Source organism: Rousettus aegyptiacus, unplaced genomic scaffold (assembly GCF_014176215.1).
Source record: "Rousettus aegyptiacus isolate mRouAeg1 unplaced genomic scaffold, mRouAeg1.p scaffold_m13_p_2, whole genome shotgun sequence".
NCBI classification, from domain to species: domain Eukaryota; kingdom Metazoa; phylum Chordata; class Mammalia; order Chiroptera; family Pteropodidae; genus Rousettus; species Rousettus aegyptiacus.
The window spans coordinates 51,856,919-51,875,418 of record NW_023416295.1 but is presented as its reverse complement, the minus strand read 5'-3'; the positions used below and the strand labels follow the sequence as shown (position 1 = coordinate 51,875,418).

Below are 18,500 nucleotides of genomic sequence, written 5' to 3'. Positions count from 1 at the left end.
CCCATTCACCCTTAAACATTTTAGTGTGCATTTTCCAAGAACAATGACATTACATATAGTTATAAAATAGCCACACTAGACTTAACAAAGTTAGAAAAAAATAACACTTTTAGAATGCTAATAATTAAATCAACATTCTATATTCAAATTTAGTCAGTTTTTCCAATAATATTCACAATCACTATAATTTTCCCCATCCTGTATCCAACCCAGAATCACACATTGTGTTTAGTTTTCATACCTCTTTAACCTCATGCAGTTTCCTAGGCTTTCTTTATTTTTCACGACATTAACATTTTTGAAGATTTCAGTCTAGTTACTTTAGAGAATGTTCTCAATTTGATTTTTCTTAAGGTTAGGTTCAGTCTTGGCTGGATACCAAATAGTGATATGTCTTTTTCCATATAGTTGGTTCTATAATTGATGAAATTATCTTCGAAGGTAGTGTTTGCTAGGTTTCTCTACTGTAAACTTTCTTCCTTTTTTCAAATTTTAAATTAATACCGGTGAGATACTTTGAGACAATGTAAATTTCCTATTCTTCATCAAACTCACCCCATAAGCTTTAGTATTCATGATTATTCTTACACAAATCAATTGTCATTATGATGATAGCTAAATGGTGATTCTCTAACTTCATTAGTTCTATTATACTTGTTAGCTAACAATCCACTCTAAGAAATTTTTCTTCTCTCCATTTATTTATATCACTATATACTTGTGAATTCTTATTTTATTCAATGGATTATAATCTATTACTATCATTTATTCTGATGTCAAATTACCCTCGTTTTGGCTAGTGGGAACCCTCTTTAACCTGTTTCTTATGTCCTACTTACATGACTCATCATTCTATGATTATTAAATTACTGCTTGGCACAAAAAAATATTATCCAAAGTAGTGCAAAAATAAATACAGTGATTTATATTATTATGTTTTACTAGTTCTCTTTGTATCTAGAAAGGTGAATACTGGTACGGATGTGGAGTCTAAAAAAATCTGTAGGTATTACCCTATAACCCTTTTTTATGTTGATTGAAAATGGGACATTTTTTTCGGCCACTGATAAATCAGAATTGATTGTCATGTTGTTTTAGGGACAAGATGTTATGAAGAGGCAAGGTCTGTAAGTGGTAGGAGGATGAGAGAAGCACAGCACGACCGCTTCTTCTCTAGTGGAGGCCGTGTCCCCCTTCTTGCTTTGTGACTGAGATTGTGATACTCTGACAAGAGAAAGCTTCCCTTTCCTCATAAATTAAGCTAAGTTTTTTAGACTGTAAATTTCACTCTCTGGACCACTCTAGGAACCTTTCCACAATCTGCGAATTCTGTGTTTGACTTCCTCATAGTTCCCTCAGTCACTGCTTCTCTATTCCAAAGCTGGTTAGATGAAGCCTCCATGCTGACCCAAGGCAAATCTTTGCCTCTAGCCCATTTTTTAAAGCGATTTAACTACTGTATCATTCAGGCAGGAGATGGGCGGCATGCTAAAATGAGGCAACAGAAAGAGTTTTCATGAAGGGAGCATTTTAAAAAGGTGTCTGCAAGGTTAGGGGAAAGCTATAAGAAACAGGGAAGTCTAGCTTCCACGTGTCAAAGGGAGCAATGGCGGAGCGACAACCAGACCCTTAAAGAAGTAGCTCTCATTGTAAAAGGAGGCTATTTGACCTGAATTATAACCTTCTCTTGACAAAGAAAGCCATTGACAACCCAGAGCAATTCAGCAAAGAAGGAACTGAGGAGTAAATACTCAATTCTCTCTTTTCTCGCTGGTACTTCCCTGACGGTACTTTCCTCCTAGTACTTTCCTTTGGCCAAAATAATTGGGAGGTAGAGAGCAACAGATTTATCAGTGAGACTGATGCAATACATATAATTACCTTCACACAGAGTAGGGTAGAGAAGCATGGAAAAGCATGGTTCTGGAGGTATAAACAAAATATCCAACTCATACATAGCAGCTTTTATGTTTGAATACAGATTTAAGGGCTTCTTTTTATACCTCAAGTGGCCATCCATCATTGCTTGGGTTTCCATACTTTTCCTCCTGGAACCACCAGCTTATGCTCTGACATCAGTTCCTTCTCTTAAAAAGACACACCTTCTTGTAAGCCCAGGTAGACCCATTCGTGTGTGTGTGTGTGTGTGTGTGTGTGTGTGTGTATGTGTTTAGAACCCCTCCCCCCGAGTTTATAGAATAAAAAATATCTTCATCTTGTTATAAAACACTTTTAACAAAAAGTAACCAGGCAACCGATAAAATAAAAATGTAATCTTTATTAGTTTTGAACATTTTTAATGTTGGTTAGCATCATTTAGGGTAATAGTAGCATTTTCCAGCATGCAGTTCACAAACACAGTTTATCTAAGTTTTAAGAAAAAGAGGAGCCTATGGTTTGCTTCTGTAAGAAACACAAAATATCTTGATGTAATTGACTATACAAGTTCACTACTTTCTGTTCTTGTGGGGAAAAAAATGTGAAACCCCCATCATATTTAGAGCAATCTAGAGCAGCATGACTCCAAATAAATGAAAACATAAATGGAAGTTAGAAAAAAAAAGAACAAAAATGAAAACTAAACACTACTTTCAATAAGTTAGTGCAGGCACTACCAAAAATGTAAATAAAACTTTATATCCTTTTACAACTGCAAAGCTTAATTTGTGTGTTAATTGTGAACCTTCTTTGCCCCTTAAAATTATGAAATAATCTAAAATTAGCAAATGTAATAAAAAAGCAGATATCTACAACTACCCAGTCTTATTTTCATTTCTTATTTAGTAAATTTTTTCCCATGAAAAAGACTATGGACAGAAAGTAAGAAAAGTGATTGTGATATCAACCTGAAGATAATTTCCTCTTCATATTTATGTACATAATGCTGAAAAATAAAATAAAATGACTTTTTTTTTTACAGTATTTATATTTGCTTATAAAATTCTAAACACATTTTTAACTGGTTAAGCAGTGTTTGTTTGTTTTTTTTAAACATGTCTGTACAATCTGGCTATACACCATATGTTATCCACTTAAAATTTAAAAATAACCAAAAAGCTATTAAAGTGCTGCAAACTATTGCTTAATGACTTAAAGAAATGAAGTCTGTTGAACAATTTCCTTGACTTTACCACTGACATATGGTTTCTCATAAATGAGATTCTGAGCAGTGGGAGAAACCAGATACAGCAGCATGGTGATATAAACATGCATTGATAGCATCCAAACTATCTATAATGGTACAGAATACATTATATTACCTGTGTAAAGCTTGCACTCTACATTTCTTGTGGTACATATTTGATGCAATAAATACTGTGCTTAGGTCATTATTTGTTTGCTCAAACATGCACCACAGGGTAAAATGACTATTTACATAAGAAATAGCATTTCATTAACATATACAGTGTTGATCTTGCTGAGCTGAAGATGGCTAAACAAAGTGCAGGATTAAACAGAAATTTATAAAGAGTTTTTCGTCAATTCAGTCTTCAAGGGGAAGCAGTGCTCATTAGTTAGTTTTTTAATACAATAAACAGAAACAGTATTTATGACTTTAGACATTTGAATGAAGTTTGCGCCTGCTAATTTAATGGCCTGCCTTCCCACCCAAATGATGTACTTGGTCTAGGGACTAGATTTGACAAAACAAGATGAGCAAAGCACCTCCAACTATCACCTAATTACACTTCCCAGAAACATGGATGTAATTTAAGAACTCATTGTTTTCCTTATAACTTTTTTTTCATGCATGATCTCTAAGTGTAGCATGATCTCATGCAAACCACATCTTTGTGCAGATGAGAGGGCCATGTGATTGCCATTACCCCCTATGGCATACCTGTTAAAGAGGTCCTTTAGTGTATTTCCCAACAGAAACCCCATTTACAAAAATAGTCACATATAATAAATAACATATGGATTTAAAAAAAAGATGAATCCACTAACAGATTTTGTAAAAATGTGACAAATGTGGCAGTTGAAATGCAAAGAGTGAATACAATTACTACACTAAAGTGTTTCATGTTAATCGACCCCCAGATGATAGGTTTGCACTCCTTTGAACTGAGTAGCCATTTTGTCTCGTCTTCAGCAGTGTCAGCTGGTAGTGAGAACAGTAACCTCCTGTCAAGGTCATCTCCCCTTTACACAGAGTCACAGTTTTCTGACAAGGGGTCACTGTCTTATTGTAGGCACTGACCTTAAGTAGATTTGTGTAAAAACAGTCAGTTTGGCATTGACCTCCTAAAGGAGTCCTGTTGACAAAAATACATCACCTGCACAGGCTGTAAACAATTAGTTACCCGATTATTTTTATTTGTTTTCATTTATTTCCCTTTGGCTTTTTCATCTTTGCCTTCTTGCTCGTGTTTTTCCACAATTGGCTTTGTTACCCGATCATAGGAGGGTGGACAAGCTGCTGTGGACATGGTCAGATCAGTTTTTTCTGTAATAGAGTTTTCATTTATTCTGTCAATTAACATGTCTTCTTTTACAAGAAGATTCGTCCCACCTTTGATTTTATTTTTATTATATATAAATGAAGCTTGTTTTACAGTTCGCTTTAAGAGGTGGCGCCTGTAAGCACGCTGAATAATAACAGCAGACACCTCCTCTTGTTTTCGTTTTAAAGTCGTAGTAATTGGCTGATAGGAGACCTTTGATGGGTTGGAAGCCATGAATCGCTCTTCCATCTGTATTCGGAGAGCATCCATCTCTCCACTTTCCCCCAGAACCCGTTTAGTAAAAGCAAACAGGATGTCAAGACAGTGGATCCGGTCACCACTTACCATGGGCAAATCCATGGCAATGAGCTGCAGTTTGTTTGGTTGTGGCAAATTGAGAGGAGGTTCAAGAGCAGCTGCAAACTGAGACAGTTTTTCAAATTCCATGAACTGCGTCGCATCAGGATCAAACTTCTCCCAAACCTCATAGAACATCTCAAAGTCATCCTCACTCAGGGGCTCTGCACTTTCTTCGGTAGCAACACTGAAGTTCTCCAGGATGACAGCGATGTACATGTTCACCACAACTAGAAATGATATGATGATGTAACTGACAAAAAAGAAAATCCCAACAGATGGGTTCCCACAGTCTCCTTTAACTGAGCTTCCAGGATTAACTTTATTAGGATCACAGTCAGGTGGTCCACTATTAAGAATAGGTGCCAGCAATCCATCCCAGCCAGCAGAGGTGGTAATCTGGAACAGGCAGATCATGCTGTTGCCAAAAGTTTCAAAGTTGAACATGTCATCAATTCCAACTTCCCTCTTAACATAGGCAAAGTTGGACATTCCAAAGATGGCGTAGATGAACATGACCAGGAAGAGCAGGAGGCCGATGTTAAACAACGCGGGAAGGGACATCATCAGGGCAAAGAGCAGCGTGCGGATCCCCTTTGCCCCTTTGATCAGACGTAGGATTCGGCCGATCCTGGCAAGACGGATCACACGGAACAAGGTAGGGGACACAAAGTATTTTTCTATCAGCTCAGCCAGAAACATGCCTATGGACAAAAAAATGAGAATGCCAACCAGTGAAGAAGTTATCAATTAAAACAATACTTGAGTTTCTATCCAGGCTCCCAATTGAATATAGTATTGAAATTTGGTTACATAATCTTAAATTTGACATACATATATTAATTTATGTTAAATATTAAATTAACTCAATATTTGCTATAGACTGAATTTTGTCCACCCCAAATTCAGATGTTAAAAGCCTTAAACCCCTTCCTCCCCACAATGTGATGGTAATTGGAGATAGAGCCTTTTGGAAATAATTAGGCTAAGATGAGATCATGTGAGTAGGGCCCTCATGATGGGATTAGTGGCTTTATAAGAAAAGACACTAGAGAGCTTGCTGTCTTTCTTTCCACTCCCCCACCTGCCCAGCCATGTGAGGACATAGTGAGAAGGTGGCTTTCTACAATTTAGAAAGAGAGCTCTCATCAAAAACACACTATGCTGGCACCTTGATCTTATCTTGGACTATAGCCTCCAGAACTTTGAGGAAATAAACTTCTGTCGTTTAAGCTACCCATTCTATGGTAATTTCTTATGGTAGTCTGAGCTAAGACAATATTCAGTTCAATAAAAATTTTACAGTACTTTCTGCTTTTGAGAGTTGTTTATAGGCTATTTTTAGCTTAAATTTTTTTCTGAAATTGCCAAATCACATGTCCTCTTTTCAGCCTTAGCCAGCTAAAAGTATCTGTAGTTTTTGATGCTATTTTCATCTCTCCAAGAACTTGATGCTTTCTTTAGCTTCCTCTGTAATAGTTGTAGTATTTATTTACATATGCTCTGATGCATCTTTAAAAGGATTCAAGGTTGATGCTCTTTTTGATCTCCTGTGTTTGACATTGGTCTCTCAGTCTTCTTCTTTTAAGCTTCTTTCAGCATTAGCCTTTTAAATCATGAAATAATATTGTACTGAAGAGGAGCTCAAGAAATCAAGTGCCTTTGAGTTACACTGTCTCATTCTGTAATGGATAAATAAGCCCACATAATTGTGTGTGTGTGTGTGTGTGTGTGTGTGTGTGTGTGTATGAAAGAGAGAGAGAGACAGAGAGAGAAGAGAGGAGAATACGACTTTAGTATCCTGTCCACAACTGATTATACCACGGATTATTGTAGGAATCAAAGGCTACATACAACATATGAGTTGGATATAAGACCAACTTATCGGAGAGGGGGAATGACATGAAAACCTGTCCAATAGAGGTACCCCATATTAAATGGTAAAATACTGATTCAGTCATATCATATGATTTAAGAAAGAATGCATACTTAAAGCCCATACATAGACTTTTTCTCCACTGCAGCTAGAGTTGTATCTTTAGTGTGATGAGCTATTGTTCACATGATCCATTGTACATTCTAGGTTTTGAAGTGTAGGACTGACTTCACTTTTCTTATGCACCATTACTATCAACCTATTTCAAGGTAACCTAGAAAATCTCTACCTGGTTCCCTTAAAAACTTTACCATCTGCATTTGCTAACATTTCATTCTTATCTTTATTCTCTTCCCACTCTATGCTTCCCCTTATCTTACATCAACTTCCACTTTTATCTACATGCCGATGATTCTTTATCCATATCTCTGATGCAATGTACTTCCTAAATACCAGACTAAATTTCTAGTCCTTTTTTTCAATAGAGATATCTAAATATTGTATAGGCTTTTCTATCTCAACATTTCAAAAATATTTTTATCTTAATTAATAGCACATTTCTAATTCAAACTAATGAAATTTTACTATATTGAAATAATAATGAACCTAGTGTCCAAAATGGATCAAATAAGATAGAATATCATATGTATGTATATGCATCAGGAGCCTCATTTTGGAAGAAAAAACAAACATACCTTTATGAAATATATTAAAATTGCCACAGTGGTTATCTTTGAGTGATGGGATGATCTCTAATTTAAACTCGATTGTTTCCACATTTAATTTTACTGAGCTGAACTTAAGAGATTTTAAATACTTCTTACCTACAATGGAGAGAATGACAACCACAAAATCAAAAATATTCCAGCCTATGGTAAAATAATAATGGCGGAGGGAGATGAGCTTCAGCACACACTCTCCAGTGAAAAGCACAATGAACACCAGGTTGATGCGTGACAAAATGTTAGTTACATATTCACTCTGGTCATCTGTTTCTACCATCATTGTGACCATGTTGAGACAGATAAGAATCATGATGCTTATGTCAAAAACTTGTCTGGTTACAAAGTCAAAGACCATTCCTTGAAATTTGTTCTGTAGAGAAACAGAAATGCTTTTAGCAACAGAGGAGTTTTCCTGTGCACATTAATGTCTATATAAGTACTTTCTGCATTAATTGCCTTTCTAGTATTATACATAGTAACCAGTAGCCCTGAATTTTGTAAAAGATGGTTTATAGCACATTAATTTTTTGAATTTAGTTATCTAAATTTCTATGTACCAATATGTATTCCACAGAATAACAATTACTTGTCAAAAGGAAATTTCTTATGAGCAACATTTCATCCTGATATACTTCTCTCAGAGGCACAAAATGTGTACTAACATGTTAAGAGTGTGAGAAGTTAAGAAACCTGCTTATTTTGTTTTACTAAAATGTCCCACAATCAATTGGACCATGCAGCTATTTCAAAATGCAGTATCTATTGACATTCCATTTATCTTATTTTCCAAGAACTGTTTAGGGAACTTGGAATTTCTGGGACACACCTTTAATATTATACATTTAAAGCTTATGTTTGGCAGTACTAATGTTCTCCCACCAAATAGTCTTTGCTGACATTGACAGACACAGAAAGCTGATTGAGGCTACACAGGGGTAACCAGATAAGGATGACATTCCTTATGCTTTGATATCAAAAATTCACATTCTTATCACTGATCTGTGGTTCTGCTCTCCAGTTCTGCCACTGTCAGTCACTGCGGGCCATTGTCTGGCTCATTTCCCTAGGCTACTGAGGAACTCTGAAATATCATCTGTCTTACATTTTCCTACACATAGTTAACTCATTTCTACTTCCATTGTTAAGGCCTAACAAAAGAAAGTATATATTACTCATCATTCTCAAGAAGGTAACTGTTGGCTAGCATAATATGAATGCTCACTAAAATTTTGTTCCCCAGTGCACCCCAGAACTTATTTTAATTTCACATATCTTCATCACAAAAGCCAGAATGGTGTGGGATAAGATTTCTCCATTTCACAGTAGTTGTTTGGTTGTTTCATCTTGGAAGCATGAGAACATTACTTGTCATCATGAATTATATTTGACTCTGACTTATGTAGGCATTAGTAATTTCTAACTTTACAGTCATATACATGAATAGTAGATACTAGAATCCTTTCCTCCTCTAAAATACTTATTACCTTCAATGAAAAATAAAATGAAAGTGAGGTATTCCCTCAACACTTCATCAGACTTGATAATCTAGCAGAAAATTGCATGTATTTTAACTCTACCCAAGGGTTTGCTCCTCTCTATGACATTATTTAGTAACTACTCTGAAATTATATGATCTTCTTCTTGTGCATGTCACATTGATTAATATGTATTTTGACACTTAGTTTAGATTCTAGTCGTATGATTCTAAATCCTTTGAATTAAGGGTGCATTTTCTGTTTCTCTCTCTCTCTCTTTTTTATTCTTTCTCTTTTTGAACAATTTTTACCATTACCATAAAAGATATTAATTAATGATGCCCTAAAGGTGGAAGAGATCTTTGCTGCTGGAAATGTTAGCTGCTATCTCTTCTGTAAGGAAACCCATGCAAGTTTTTGTTTTTGTACATTTTTTCCCCATATCATTTGGTATTTCTTACTCCTGGTCGAGGTATAGGCTTTTGTGGCTTTTTCGATCCTAATTTTTTCATTGCATTATAGTATTTCTTCTGTTCTTCTGTCATAAAGATGTCTTGACCTCCAAAGTATAGAAAAGAAAAATCAAAACTAGTTAAAACTGTGTCCCTCTGCATATAATTTTCCAATGTTAAACTTAAAATAGAAAAGGAACAGTTAAAAAAATGCAACATTCAACCAGTTAAAATAATCGTGCCTGGAATTTTAAATTTGAAAAATTTAAAGTACTTTTTAGGTGCTTAGAATATTATTTGATTCTCACAATTATCCAAAATTGATTTTGTTATTTTCCATGTCATTTTACAGAGGGAAAAAAACACATAAACTGAAGCCACATGCAAAAGAATGAAACCAGTCTGTCATTATACACCAAAATTAACTTGAAATGGATCAAAGACTTAAATATAAGAACTGAAACAATAAATTGCATAGAAAAAAATATAGGTACTAAACTCATGGACCTTGGATTTAGAAAGGATTTTATGAATTTGACCTCAAAGTCAAAGGAAGTATGTTAAAAAAACAAACAAACAAATGGGACCATATCAAACTGAAAAGCTTCTGCACAGCAAAAGAAACTATCAACAAGACAAAGAGGCAACCAACTGAATTGGGGAAGATATGCCTTTGATAAGGGGCTAAAATCCAAAATATACAAAGAACTCATACAACTCAACAATGAAAAAACAAAAGAATCCAATTAAAAAATGGGCAGAGAACCTGAACATACACTTCTCCCAAGAAGTCATACAACTAGCCAACAGACATATGAAAAGATTCTCAACTTCACTAGCTATTAAAAAAATGCAAATCAAAACCTCAGTGAAACACTACCTCACATCTGTTAGAATGACTATCATCAATAGGACAAATAATAACAAGTATCATAGAGGTGGGGAAATAGGAACCCTTATACACTTCTGGTGGGAGTATAAATTGATACAGCCACTAAGAAAAACAATATGGACTTTCCTCAAAAAATTAATAATAGAATGACCTTATGACCCAGGAATCTCTCTTCTGGGTATCTATCCCCAAATTTGAAAACATTATCCGTAAAGATATATGTACCCCGATGTTCATAGCAGCATTATTTACAGTGGCCAAGACATGGCAACAACTGATGTGCCCTTAGGTAGATGCTTGGATAAAGAAGATGTGGTACAGATATACAATGGTTTATTACTCAGCCATAAGAAAAGGTGAAATACTGCCATTTGCAACCACATGGACAGAACTTGAGATTATCATGCTAAGTGAAACAAGTCAGACAAAAAGTTGAAAATCATATGATTTCGCTTATATGTGGCATATAAAACTAAAAGCAACAAACGAACAAGACAGACAAATTCATGGACATGGACAACAATTTAGTGGTTACCAGAGGGAAGGTGAGAAAGGTAGGTAAGGGTAAAGGAGTCAAATATATGGTGATGAAGGAAATTTAACTTTGGGTTGCGAATTCACACTGCAGTATACATACATATGTATTATTTAATTGTACACTTGAAATATAATTTTATTAACCAATGTCACCCCAATAAATTTAATAAAACAAACACACAAACAAATGAAAAGCCCAGAAATTGAACAATTAGCATTTTAGCCAAGACCATATACTCAGGGAGTGGTAAAATTTAGTTCACTGAGGCACTAAATACTTGGTTCCTTACACTATACATACTGCCTTTCTAAAGTTAAAGATGATTTTTAAAAATTCAAATGTAGCAATGAGTTAGAGTGTGTATAGTACAAGATGGTTTCAAGTACATATAAAAAGCACTTTTCCTCTGTCAAGAATCAGTACAAATGATGGAAAGAAAACTGGACGAGTTGGTAGAAGAGTTATGGGACAAGTCAGAGATCATAAGTATGACAGGTATGTGATAGGTGAGTAGGTACAGAAGATTGGAACTCAGGCTAACAAATGAAGCAAAGCAGCCTGATATTGACTACCGAATACTACTACTACTAATAAAACGGGATAGGGGAAGTAATATTCTATGATGAAAGAGTTTCATACAACAAAAGCATTCATTATTAAGAAAATACACTGAGCAAATGAGATGAAATAAGAAATGTTTGATGCTGGTGAAACAGTGACCTGACCATATCCATACACTGTTACTGGCAGAATGAGTGGAAACATTTTGCAGAAACAAAATACTTTACTCTGGGAATTTATCTCAAATAAATAATTAAAAATTCTTTCTTTCTTTCTTTTTTTTTTTGGCACAAAGACCTTTGATAAGACATTACTTAAATCATTAAAGATTAGAAACAACCTAAATCACCAATCAATTGCAAAATGGTTAAGTAAATTATGATAATGTACATATGAAGGCTTAAGAAAATGGAAAAATACTTATGTTAAGTCAAAAGGAGAGTTTATAATTACAGAAAATAATTTCAATAACAAGAATATGTTTAGAGAATGCTTGAACAGAAAAACATAAATGTGAGTAATAGTTACTCTTAAGTAGTATTTCTTTATTTTCTATATTTTTATAATGTGTATATTTATTTTAAATGATAAAATGGGCTTTATAAATGATAATAAAATAAAGAGTTGCTTAATTCAAGACAAGAACTAGTAGTTTATAATTAAATATCAGGAAGAATGAAGTGGAAATATACAAAAAGAACCAGTGAAGGAAAAAAATGTGGAAAGAAACATTAGAAGAATATATCTATCTTATGCCTAACTTGGTGCAAATATTCCAACAGTTTTAGCTGGATGATTTATTTTAAAGAGGGGAGTTTAAGGGTAAAACAGTTGATTTTGGGAAAGGGGCATATGATTGCTTTCTTTTCTGGTTCTTTTCCGATTATTTTCTTTCGAAAGACAGAAAACATGGTTCCTAATTTAAATAAAAAAATAAGAGAGGAAAGAGGCTTTGTGACCCTATGCACAGGAATATGGAACATAAGCATTCTCAGCTTTTTATACTCCAAAACAGATGGGTGGGTAGTGGATGGCAGAAGGGGAGAATGCAAAAAGAGATTTCAAAATATACACTAATTTGGTTTCTGAATTAAAGTACTATTTGGTGGCAAGAACACATCCAATAATTTTATTATCTTAGTGGGAAAGAAAATATTAAATACTTATCTTCTTTTTTTGCTGGTTGAAATTATCTATGATGACACCAATAAACAGGTTCAAGGTGAAGAAGGATCCAAAGATGATGAAAATGACAAAGTAAAGATACATGTATAAATTTTCTTCATACTTAGGTTGGAGTTCCACCTACCAAAGGAGAATATTTTGTAAAATATCACAAAACATTTTGATACTGAAAGTTATTGGTGCTTTTCATGAGAATAAAAAATAAAATGCCTAGCAATACAAAAGCAATACTTTTCTTTTTTCTCTGAATTGTCTGCAAAAAAGATTTCTGAAAGTAACCTTTAAGGAAATTTTCATGTAAAAAATATGGTGCTTTAGAATCTATTTTTATAAATACAACTAATACCTTGCTATTTGGACAGTAATGTGTAAAATTTGGCAAATTTTTTAAAGTACTGAATTTTAATAATTTTAAAATTATTAGTGAAAAATTTTTACTTCAATAAATATGTATAGACTGTTTGGAAACAACCATTTGTGCACACATGAATTTGTCCAGCAAAGGAGAATTGAGTTATTAATTTAGTTGTTTGGCATCATATTTTTAACATTACGACATTCACTGAATTTTTCAGATTGAATACATGTAACTGGACACTCCATCTTACAAATCTTTAATTGTTAATTTATTCTCTAGATTGTACATATAGTAAATTAGCATGGAACTATCACTTTCTACTTAGTAAAAGGGTAATAGAGTCATTATATAGTTCTTTAATAGAATTATGTTCTTTTAAAGACAATAGAGTTAAAAACCAACCAAACACACAATACGAAACAAATAACAAAGTAAAGTAACACAATTCTGGAGGATATCAGGAGGGTGCTCAACATAAAAATAAAGTCACTGATAGGATTGCATATCAAGAAAGAGAAAAGTGAGCTCTTCTCTTTCTTGGTTAGTTTAAAGATCATAGGGACAGAGGTTATTTTTTTATGATGACAAATTAAATGAATTGGGCTTCGAAATGGAAAGAGGAAGGTTGATAGAAAATACTAAATTTTACAAAGTTTTGCAGAACAGAGTTAGAATGAACATGAATTTCAGTTCTCTTCTTGAAGCTTGAAAGAACTGTTGTAGTAGAAATCATACAAAGTAGGTCTTAATTTTGTGATATAAATTTAAAGATAACCGTTGGCCGTAGAAGTGATAACAGAATTGGTAAAGGCTTTAGGAAATTTATGGATGCTAAAATCATATGAAATAATGAATTTGAAAGAGGCCGTTCCAGAAATCCAAGTCTGCCTGGACAACATACTGTCTTTTCATACTGTCTAATATGAAAAGTAACAATACATTTCAATTACTAGTGGTAATCATATATTTTTTCACACTTGCCCCTGCATGCTGAAATTATTACTGATTATATAATTAGTAGATAAAAAAGAAACAAAATAGAAAATAGAAAATATTTAATAGACAGATATTTGTTAGTTATTAAATATATGAATGTGTCACTTTAGTTTGACTTCCAGAATAATTTGTTTTATCTTTGTAAGATCTTTCTGATAAACACTGGTATAATTGAATATTAATTTGAGTCATATTTTTTCCTTTATTTTTTAAATCATTGCAGAATCATTTATCATTTCTTTCAGCTGCTATTCTCTGTTGAATTAATTTTAGCACCTAACCAATATATAAAAAGACAAGATGTAGGAAATACTTACATTTCTAGAATCAACTGCTGCATACATTATATCCATCCATCCCTTAAATGTGGCCTATTAAAAAGGACATGCCTACTTTACTTTGCAGTAAAAATTATTCAGACCTGATGTTTAATAAATATTCTTACACATATATATATTTTAAAAGGAACATTTCAAAAGACTTTTAAAAACAAATTTTACGTGAATTTTGGACCAACACAAAATTTTAGTAAAGCTTCTCATTTCTATAATACGTAATGAACAAAATGGTCATTTGATATAACCTCCTGCTTGATGAACAACTCACAAGTACTTCTCTATTCTTTAAAGTTAATGAAATCATGTAGTTTAAAGTGCTATCAAAATATGGTGGAATACTTTCAGAAAGCTATACAAATGTCAACACATTTGGCAATATGTGTAGTAACAAAACAATTAAAATTTGGAACTGATGATATCTGATGAAATCTATCCGCGAGGTAATCAAAATGATTTGATTAAGTTTACGATTTGTCTGGATTCTAACACTTCAAGGTTCACAGTTACACATAAAAATCAGAGTTGGAACTATCCTTTTAAGAATTTTGAAGTATAACATCCAGAAATAATCCTATATTCTACTGTTCTCTGTAATTTTTTATGAGGCTGAGTTAATATGGGTAAGAAAAGTGGAAATAGTACCCTGGACACTGGCATTCAAGAAGGATTCTGTCTAATGATTTACAGTAATTTGTTATTTGTCCTAGGATGTGAATTTTGAGTCCTATAGGCCTAGGAGTGTTATTCCTTAGCTAGTGAGCAGGTCTAACAAAGCTTTTGATATTTGTAGCCCTTGCATACACGTATTTTATAACACTAACGCTTGTGAATTGGTGGATGTCGTAGGAAGAAAGACAAGTAAGGGTGGATGTGATGGCAGGGATGAAGAATTCTTAGCTAGAAAATAGAAGACATTAGTTTATCAGAGAAGGAAATGTTGAATGTGTCATTGGCATTCAGTGTAAGTCAGAAACATCCACAAGAGAAATGAGAATTTCCAATAAGAAGGTGGGAAGAATGTGTAAAGGAATAAATTGTATAGACACCTCTGAAAGAGAGTTTTGACTAGTGTAGGTTTGTTTGCTTGGTTAGTCTCCTGGTCGAACAATTGAAGTCATAGCCTGGGGAAAAGAAATAGGTTTCTGCCCTAAGAACTCTGTAGGATTATAAAGAAAGAACATATACAACCTTTTTTTTATTTTAAAGTAGAGTTTCAGCAGCCAAAATAGAGCAGTATTTTTATAATGTTTTTTGAACTATCCAAATTCTATTTTTATCCACTGCTTTGTTGTGATGCAGCTTTAGCTAAAAGCAACATCATATGAAAATGTTCAGAGGACTACCGTTTTCTGTGTTTTTATAAATTTTGAACTATTTTTCTTTTGTGTAAATTAGTCTTAGAGACTAAGGAGTGAAAATATGACTATTTAGATAAAACGGGCTTAAGTAATTGTACCAAAATTTCATTTGAGATGAGACAGCAGCTGCTCGTGTTTCATTTCTGTGTCCAGGCATTACCTGGTATCACTTCCACTTCACTATGAGGGTCTGATCCTAAAACCTAAATATTATCCCCAATCGGGTATGTTAAGTCTATGTGCTTTTGGGGAGTGTGGTGGTGTAATCCATCTGTGAAATGAGCTTTTCAATTGCAATAGAAAAAATAATAAACTTATTGATATATTAATCAACTTTTTTTTCATACTGGATGAGAAAACAATAAGAAAAAAGAGAAAAAGAGCTTCAGAAGGAACAGAAATATCTGGCCACTATCAACTATGTCTGCACTGCTTAAATTACTGTAATTTCCACCCATGTTGGCTCATAAACTGGTACTAATACATCAAAATTAGAAAAAAGAAATATAAACCTTCTTCTTAGTAATCAAATAATAGATGTAGGTTATTACTTTTTTTTTTATTATTCCAAACAATCAACAAATTTCAAAGAAAAGACTGTTTACTTACAACTTGAAGCAAAGAGAGATACCCAAATCCTACATTATCAAAATTTACTTTCACATTTTTCCATCGAGCAGTTTCATTTCTTTCTATTAGGTTTAGGCAATCAGAATGATTATTCACATCGCTGATTTCAAACATTTCACCATTTGTGGTGTTAATACAGTGGTAGAATTTGCCAGCAAACAAATTTACGCCCATGATGCTGAAAATTAGCCAAAATATAAGACAAACCAGAAGCACATTCATGATGGATGGAATTGCTCCTAAAAGGGCATTCACAACCACCTAATACACAAATGGAAAAAAGAAAAGTCAGAATTTTTGTTGGTTAAAAAAGATAAGACATTCCCCTAGTAACCTTTAGTCCTCCTAATTTTTTCACTATTGGCATTTAAATTAAGATATTTAAAAGCAAAGTAAAAACAAAATCTTAAAATGAAATCCATTCTTCCTTAAGCAATACATTTAGGGAAACAAATGTAGACAATATGACAAAGAAATAACAATAAAAAAAGTTTAAAAATAAAGAGGAGGAAGTACTCAAAAGAAAAAGAAAAATCAGAGAAATTTGCTGCCAGAGGAAGTCAGAATATGTGTTGTTTATTAGAAAAAAAAGAGAAGTAGGAAATCCTAATACAGATTAACTCATTTAATAAATGCAATATATTAAAGAACAAAGCTAAAATATTTGGACAAATTGATTTGACCAATATACTTTAAAAATTAAGATGTATAAATATAAAAATATTATTAAATACCTAACATAATTTTGTCCTTAATTATTCATGCATTACTATGACTAACATTTTTTGCATAAGAAGCAAGACAATTTAGCATTACGTATTTTATTAGATCATCACATCGTTTATTTCAAGCTCCAGTCATGTCAGTTGTTTCATTTACTGAGTTTAATTCGATAAACTTATTTTAAATGAAACATAATAGAAATCAGTTTCTTAGGAAAATAAGAAGAGGAGGGATGTCATATATAGTTCCCAAATCTGATGTGATTACATCAAGTTCTGTGCTAAATAATTATCTACTCTTTTGCTATAGAAGTATGGGTATTTTCCCCTTATTTTTATTGCTGGATCATAAATTAAAAATCTGGGTTTTCATATTTGGCTACTCTGTAGAAAAGGCCATCCTTGCTTCTGCCTCTACGAATCCCATTGGAGCTGCACGTGAGTAGCTAAGAGAGAAAATAAGATAGGCCCTAAAATGTTCATAAGTGGCATATGAGGCGTCAGACTTGAACTTTCATAGCTAAGTTAATTCTACCTATTTTTCTTGTCAGTCTGCCCCAAAGTAAACAACAAGCATCAAAATGTCTTCTATTTGTCATTTGATATCAGCATATTTTTGTATTTTATTTCTTTAATTAATTATTATTTATTATTATTTATGCCTACAGCATCTGGTCTTCCTAGGTGGTCTCTCATCCAAGCACTAACCAGGCCAGCCCTGCTTAGGTTCCAAGATCAGATATCAGGCTTGTTCAGGGTGGCATGGCCGTAGACCATGGACTATGGATCCACTGGACCATGAACCCAGGACCTTCTGTGTGTAAAGCAGACACGCTAACTGCTACACTATGGAGCCATGTCTCACTGTGTTTTTAGAACAAAGTTTTTTGACTGCCTGTCTGAAAAAAACAAATACATAAGTGAATTCCATTTGCTTTTGAGCATCGCTTAAAGTATGTAAAGAATTCTAGGCCTTCCTGGGTTACAAAACAGTGTGATAAATTGGCCAAAGGAAATTATAAAACTACTAATGACAAAGGTGGGGGAATGAGCATGAGAAAATTAAGTTGGTTGAGTTATCCTACCAAGCTGACACACGGCACTTAACCTGATCTCACTCGGTCATCTGTATTAATACAATTGATTGAAGAAATATTTATTTTATACTTCATTTTAAATGTGTGGATACACTTAATTTTTCTCTTGGATTAAAAATTTGAAAGCTGAAATCAAGTTATTATTTATTTTTCTCCTTTTCTGAATAGTTTGCCTATCATTTAGATAAAAAGGCTATTTCTGTTGTGTTTACAGAGTACATGTTAAAATGCACATTTTTCCCACAACAGCCAATTTAGAGCATGAGCAGAGCACTGGTTACCTATAACTATTTCTTACATTTCTTCTCACATCAATCTGTAGGTCTCACACTTCTTTCTTCAAAATCTTTCTCACCTGTGTCATTTCTTTTCCATTTTCATCTTTGCCATCCTAGTTCTGGCCTCTATTAGCTCATACTTGCACTACTGGTAGAATCTTCTAAGTTTCTCTCTCCTTTGATCCATGTAAGATGAATTAATCTTCCCCAACGGCTC

General features: G+C 33.5%; 1 protein-coding gene across 8 annotated transcripts in view; it reads right to left on the bottom strand.

Moving 5' to 3' along the window:
* Positions 1-2,126: 2,126 nt before the first annotated feature.
* LOC107521033 (sodium channel protein type 1 subunit alpha) overlaps positions 2,127-18,500 on the bottom strand; it is a 121,988-nt gene continuing 105,614 nt past the window's right edge. For 4 of the 8 annotated variants that reach the window (XM_036236640.1, XM_016165387.2, XM_036236644.1 and 1 more), the window contains 6 exons: positions 16,166-16,447; positions 14,178-14,231; positions 12,489-12,626; positions 9,340-9,444; positions 7,503-7,773; positions 2,266-5,506 (listed from right to left, as the gene is read on the bottom strand). In XM_036236640.1, coding sequence (XP_036092533.1) covers positions 4,329-5,506; positions 7,503-7,773; positions 9,340-9,444; positions 12,489-12,626; positions 14,178-14,231; positions 16,166-16,447 — 2,028 coding nt within the window. In that variant the 3' untranslated portion in view covers positions 2,266-4,328. Of the gene's footprint in view, positions 5,507-7,502; positions 7,774-9,339; positions 9,445-12,488; positions 12,627-14,177; positions 14,232-16,165; positions 16,448-18,500 lie in introns of all 8 variants that reach the window. The other 4 variants (XM_036236639.1, XM_036236645.1, XM_036236642.1 and 1 more) reach the window with 2 other exon arrangements.